The 6,509-nt window shown below is 31.8% G+C and overlaps 1 protein-coding gene across 1 annotated transcript in view; it reads left to right on the top strand.

Moving 5' to 3' along the window:
* Positions 1-414: 414 nt before the first annotated feature.
* Positions 415-6,509, top strand: part of LOC106470047 (membrane-associated protein Hem-like) — an 83,797-nt gene continuing 77,702 nt past the window's right edge. The window contains exon 1 of the mRNA XM_022399473.1: positions 415-575. Within this exon, the coding sequence (XP_022255181.1) occupies positions 471-575 (105 nt within the window). The 5' untranslated portion in view covers positions 415-470. The remainder of the gene's footprint in view (positions 576-6,509) is intronic.

Below are 6,509 nucleotides of genomic sequence, written 5' to 3' on the forward strand. Positions count from 1 at the left end.
ATCAAAACTGAAAATATAAATTTAATAAAGGATATTCCTATTATGTGAAGATTAGCCGCATAACAATGACGTTTTGCTCTTCATAATCATTGAGATCTTGGAGTTTTAAATGATCTGTTTCGACCTTCAATTAATTATTACGTATTCTTGTGAATCAGCAATAAAATAATTTGTCAAATAGAAGTTTACTACTCATGCTTAGCCCGACAATAACAGTTTCACTGTTAATAACAAAATTATCTCTCCTCTTATTATTTTATTTATCAAACCCTTGAAAGTTTCCTTGATTTGTGTTGTTGTGGAATTTTTCAAAACATCAGGTGACTTTTGGCATAGTCTATGAAATAAAGATTAAATTTTACAGAAATATAATTTTGTCATTATGTAGGTGACGCAAGTGCAGTAGGTGTAGTTAAAACTGTCATCAAATAAATTGGTAGTTTTGTGTAGGTAGCCTAAATAACAGAACGATGGCACGATCATTAAATCCAGCACAACAGAAATTGGCTGAAAAATTAACCATTTTGAATGATCGAGGGATTGGAATGCTAACAAGAATATATAATATCAAAAAGGTGAGCTTTTAGTTAATGTGTATGACTATGAGTCTACCGACTTGAACTTGCCTCGTTGAAGGCGAAGCTATTTTCTGAATAGTACTACTAGTAGCAGTAGTATTCATGTTATAACGGGCGTAACTTTACGGTAAAGTTTACTCACTTCCGTTTTTAAACTTAAAGAGATTTCTGTACTGTGAAAGCTGGCTGGCACTGGGGACAGTTTTTACTGTAACTTAGTTTTTAGCGCCCGGAGTTTTCGAAACAAGGAAGGAGGAGGTTTTTGGTGTTTTTTTGGTAAATTACCTCTTTTGAAAGAATGTTTGCACCCGTTTTTATTGTTGCTTGTTGTCAAAGGGTCCATGTCAAACAGAAGTCTTCTTTATTTCATCGAAACGATACAGGATTTATAACAAAGAAAAAGGGCAAAATGAATCAACTGTGTTCATGTCATTTTTTTATTCAAAAGTCTTCTGTGTGATTGAAAAACGATAATTGAAAATATGAAAAAAATCGCCAAAAGAAAAGTGGGGGAGGCAGTTGCAGAAAAAGGAAGTGGGTAGGGATGCTAAACATGTATTTTTAATTACTTGGACTTGCATTATATTATTAGAAATAAGTTATGTGCTTACAAGTTATTAACTACTGTATTTATACTATTTTACATAGTAATTTAGTATATAGCCTGTAACACTTGTGCATTGTATTTTGTAATTTGTATTGTAAATTTATTTAGAACAGCATATAATCTGGTGGGTTTGCCTAATTTAGTAACTACCGAAAAGGAATGAAAGCAATTAAGAATAAGTGCTTAGTAACCCTCATCTGAGCCCTTTCCAACAATTCCGTGTTCTCCTAAGGTAAGGAGCCCAAGATTGAACACAATGCTATAAATGTGGCCTAACCAATGACCTATAGAATGAAATTATAACCTCTTTAGGCTTGTATTTAAAATTTCTGTACATACAACCTAAAATCCTTTTTTCCCAACTACTAGCAACAGCACACTGCTTGGATGGCTTAAGAGTCTGATCAACCATTACACCAAGATCCCTTTCTTTCTGACACTATTAAGGTTATTCCCATTCAAATTATACTTATAATTCAAATTATGATAACCCACATGCATTTATTACCTTTGCCACCAAAGTTACCAGAGGTTATGTTTTCACTCCTCTGTGTGTGTTTGTCAGCAAGATTTCTTGAAAACGGCTAAATTGATTTTGACAAAAGTTGGTGTACATTTGGATTATTATGACCCAACTTAGAAGTGGTTAGTCTTTGGAGGATCAAGGTCACGAAAAAATCTGTATCTGTTAACATGGAGACTGATTTTTCATACTATTTTTACTCTATATCTCAGTCGAAAATGATCAGATTTTGATGAAACTCTGTGGACTTGTGTAGAATATTATTCTTCATTGTCCTACCAAAAATGGTCTGTGTATGTTGATAATGATGGACCTACAGACAAATTTTTGTATTTTTTTAAGGCCAAATGTGATCGACTCTGCATGGCAGAGGTATGCAATCTACTGAGTGACCCTCTAGTTATAATTAAAACCAATTTGTCATTTATTTGCCCAACTCATTAAATGATCTGAATCTTTTTGTAAAGTAGCATCATCCTCTTCATAGCTAACGACACCCAAGAACTTAATATCATCAGCAAATTTTAGTAATTTTATTGATTCTTCTATGTTGTTTATGTAAATCAAAAAGAGTAAAGATACTAAGACTGAGCCCTAAGGAAACCAACTTTTGACTTTTATCCAGTTTATAACAATCTTATGATTTCTTCCATCCATCTACTCTTCTATCCAATTTGCTAACTTATCCCCCACACCGAGATAGAGAATTTTTTTATAAGTCTTTTATGTGGCACCTTGTCAAATGCTTTCTGAAAATCCAGATACACCAAATCTACACCCTTGCTCTCATCTACATATGCAGTAACCTATTCAAAGAATGTCAAAAGATATGTAAGATAAGATTTGCCCTTAGTGAAACCATGTTGACTGTCCAATAAAATTCTAAACTTTGTTAGATGACTTTGCAAAGCATATTTCATCAGACTTTTCAAAACTTTTCCCATAACTGATGTAAGACTAATAAGCCTATAGTTACTGGGAAAATTTTTATCACCTCCCTTGAAAAAAGGAGTGACATTAGCTAACTTCTAATCCTTTGGCACGTGTCCACTATTCAAGGACTTACAAAAAATAATAAGTGGCTTACATATCTTCTCATTCAAAACCCTTGGGGAAATAATATCTGGCCAGAACTTCCCAATTTTTTCCAAACAAGCTCAGAATTAATGCAGTCATCTTGTTTGACCTTGTTTCCATCTATCAACAGTTCAAGATGTGGAATACTGCTTAAATCTTTATTAGTAAAATGATGTTTGCAAGGTTTTTGTTGAAGACTTTAAAATGACTGAGCTTTTAAATGTTTTCTTATTTTTATAAGAGTAGATGATAGCATTTTGTGAAATATTGGGATTAACCATTGGTGTTAAAAAAATATTGAAAGATTAGAAATAAAGAACTATGACAAGATATGTTTTACCCTAAGTTTTGTAGTGAAGCCTAAAGATCGAAGAGTTGTTAACATTATATTTAAATTAGTATTAAATTGCAGCTTGCTGGGACTAAAGATATAAAAAAATTATAATCAAGAGGTTGAATTTAAATGGATTACAATTAGAAATTTCAAAGATGGAAAATTTTTAATTGACAGTAGTCATAGGCCATCTTGTCAACCTAAGCTAATTTGCTTTTGGACAGATTGATATAACAATATATGGACAATAAGGAACCATCCAATCCTTCAAGGCTGTCTTAGCACATCCACACTAAAGAAAAATAAAAATTTATCCCACCATTTATTTTTCAGAAAATCATCTATTAGATATTATCTATGTGTAAGGCTGTGGTATACATGTGACCTCACATAAGAATATTCTGTAAGTAATTAGTTCCTTGATGTAAAAAATATATTGATATTAAGGCTCTAACAATTCACCATAATTATTATTCATTGGCAACAGTTCATTTGTGTTGCATTTTGATTTGTATTTTTTTCTTCTTTTCTTCTTCTGAACATCCTATTATATTATATAAAAACAAATGCTTTGAATAATATAAATTACAAATGTACTTTACCCAAGCTAGATGTGATCAGTCTATGTGCTTCATAATAATTCTAAATATAGATTTCATTATTTTTAGTAACACGGCTTAAAAATTTCATTAGCCAAGTTTCTAATTTCTTATGAATACTGCTTATCAAATTATTCAGTAAACCAAACTACCACGTGCTGTGTCAACAATGGCTGACTTATTAAAGCATTAAGTAGAGGACTCATCTTTGTCCTATAAGTAAGAGTAAGAAAACTGGTTGTTCCAAAATGATACTTAAAATATATGAGGTGGAGGTCAGTTATAAAATGGGAACAACATCAAACATGGCCATATACCTGAGAAGAAAACGTGATATTATGTTACAAGAAATAAAGGAAATTAAAGGTAAATTCTCATAAGCTTCACTTTGTGTAAACAGTAAAGAGCATGGTGCTCAGCTGAAACTCCAGGAAGCATTTAAAACTATTTTAAAATTTAAACCCGAATAGTCAAAAGACAAAAGATATAACAAATGTAATAGGAATCTTTATGGCTGAAGATATGAGACCAGTTTGATTGGTGGATAATCCTGGCTTCAGGATTCTGTCTATGGTTTTATAAGATACAAGACCTCTTCTAAGACTCACTTCAGTACTGTAGTATTCCAGACTGGTACAAAGAGGAAAAGGGTGAGCTTGACACTGAACTGAAAGCTGCTTCTTCTGTTGCCCTTAACAGTGATGAACTTCAAGATCTACTGAAAGCTACATTACTATTAGTGGGCAGTTTTTAAACAACAACTGGGAAATGAAAAGTTCCATTCTACAAACAAGACAGATAAATGAGGTGCATACAGCTGAGCACATGGTGGATGTACTGAAAGAGGCTGTATCTTCTTGGGACTTTATAAAGGTTAACAATCCAGCTGTTACAACTGATAATGCAAGTAATGTTTACAATGCAATAAAACTGACAGAACTTTCACCCCATGTGTGATGCTTTGTACCCACTGTTAATTTGGCTTTTTGGAAAATTTTTCATGTGTTCCAAGTGGATAGGCTATTAAGGGCAGTTTTCTTATTCCACAGAAGTTCAATGGCAAATGCTAAACTGAAAGCAAATCAATTTATGTATAAGCTTACTTAGAACAAGCTGATTCAAGATGTCCCAACCAGGTGGAATTCTAGTTTTGACATGCTTTCTTGTTACTTGGAGCAATAGCCCACAATTTTGGCAACATTTATGGACAAAGAAGTTTATATGAATAATTATATTAAATAGTGTTTTTGATATTTTTGCTATAAAGCTGATATTTAAGAAATATATGTACTATTTCTTTATAAGTGCATTTTTTTCATTTTGCATATGTTATTCTAACAAATTAACTTATTCTTATGTATTGTTATGTATCTGTTTGTTTGTTAATATACGGTAGAAATTATTTCCGAGGAACTTCAACGATACAAGTCTTTTCTTGATTAAACCAGTTTATTCTTTCCCGATACAACTTTTAGTAATACATAAATTTCCACACTCACTTTAAACTTAACTACTTTTATAAATACATGCTATAATTCACAGCGATTCACACACTTTACTTATGGTGCCTATTGTTCGCTTGACTCAATTATCTCTCTCTTCAATCTATCTGGCTTTATATACTAAAAAAGAGGGCATCTAGCAAATACTGGGATATTCGTGAGGTTCCCCGATAAGTCACGATCCTTCTAGAAACTCCAGGGCGCATGCTCCCAGCGTTGCGTGTCTTTCGCTGTTGTAACAGTATTATGATAAAAGAATTGTTTCATATTGCATCATGAGGTAAGCATCTCATTACAGCCTGCTTGATATCCTGATTCATAAAAGTGGTATCAATATGATACTTATAGTAACATGAAAAACTTACATGTATATATGGAATCACATAAATAGTTGCACTTGATCCAGCTGAAGTTTACAAAAACTATAGGTAGTTTTGTTCAGAGTTCTAAAATTTCTTGAGACTTTGATTGACAACCTGTACAAAGTGTTTTGACTGCTGGACTGGTGAATAGCAAAGGTTATTTGAATATCAAGTATAATAAATATAAGCTTTAGGATATTATATGTTGTCTCATTTTTAACCAATCGGTTTTCTTTAAGAACTGTTTATAGGGATCATGCCTGACATTGTATAATGCATATATGTTGATAATTTGTATTATTTTTTGTAAGCTTTTGTCTGTAAAATATATTGATGAAAAATATTACTTTGAAGTTGCAGTATATTTTCTCATTGCATCCAATAATAAATATAAATACATATTCTGTACTACAATATATCATGTTGAAATGAAAAAATATGTTCCAAGAAAACCTAGTATACAGTGAGAATTTTTTAGGTTCTATGGTAAATGTGAAATATAGAATGTAAACTTAATATTATACAGAGCAGCCAAAGAACTAAAACCACTATCTTTGGAGAATATTTCGTACATAAATAATTTGATTTTTAGGAACAAAACATGCATGATATCAGATAATTTCAAGTGAAAGATAATCCTGAGAATCATACACAATATAGTTGTACTAAATTTACCTAAAAAATCTAGCTATCATTTATTTCAAATTATACAAATCCATTTTTTTCTTTGGACAAAATGTTTTACATTCTAGGCCTTTTGAGACAAAATGCTGCATGTCTATGGATAAAGTGCCACTAGCAAATCACTTTTGTTGGAAATAGGATATACTGGTTTTTAACATTTAGTCACTGAAATTTTACAGTGTAGCATTTAGAATATCCTCATGCAAGAATAGATAAATAAATCCTGGTAAACATTAGTGCTGC

This window comes from Limulus polyphemus, unplaced genomic scaffold, assembly GCF_000517525.1.
Source record: "Limulus polyphemus unplaced genomic scaffold, Limulus_polyphemus-2.1.2 Scaffold101, whole genome shotgun sequence".
Lineage (NCBI taxonomy): Eukaryota > Metazoa > Arthropoda > Merostomata > Xiphosura > Limulidae > Limulus > Limulus polyphemus.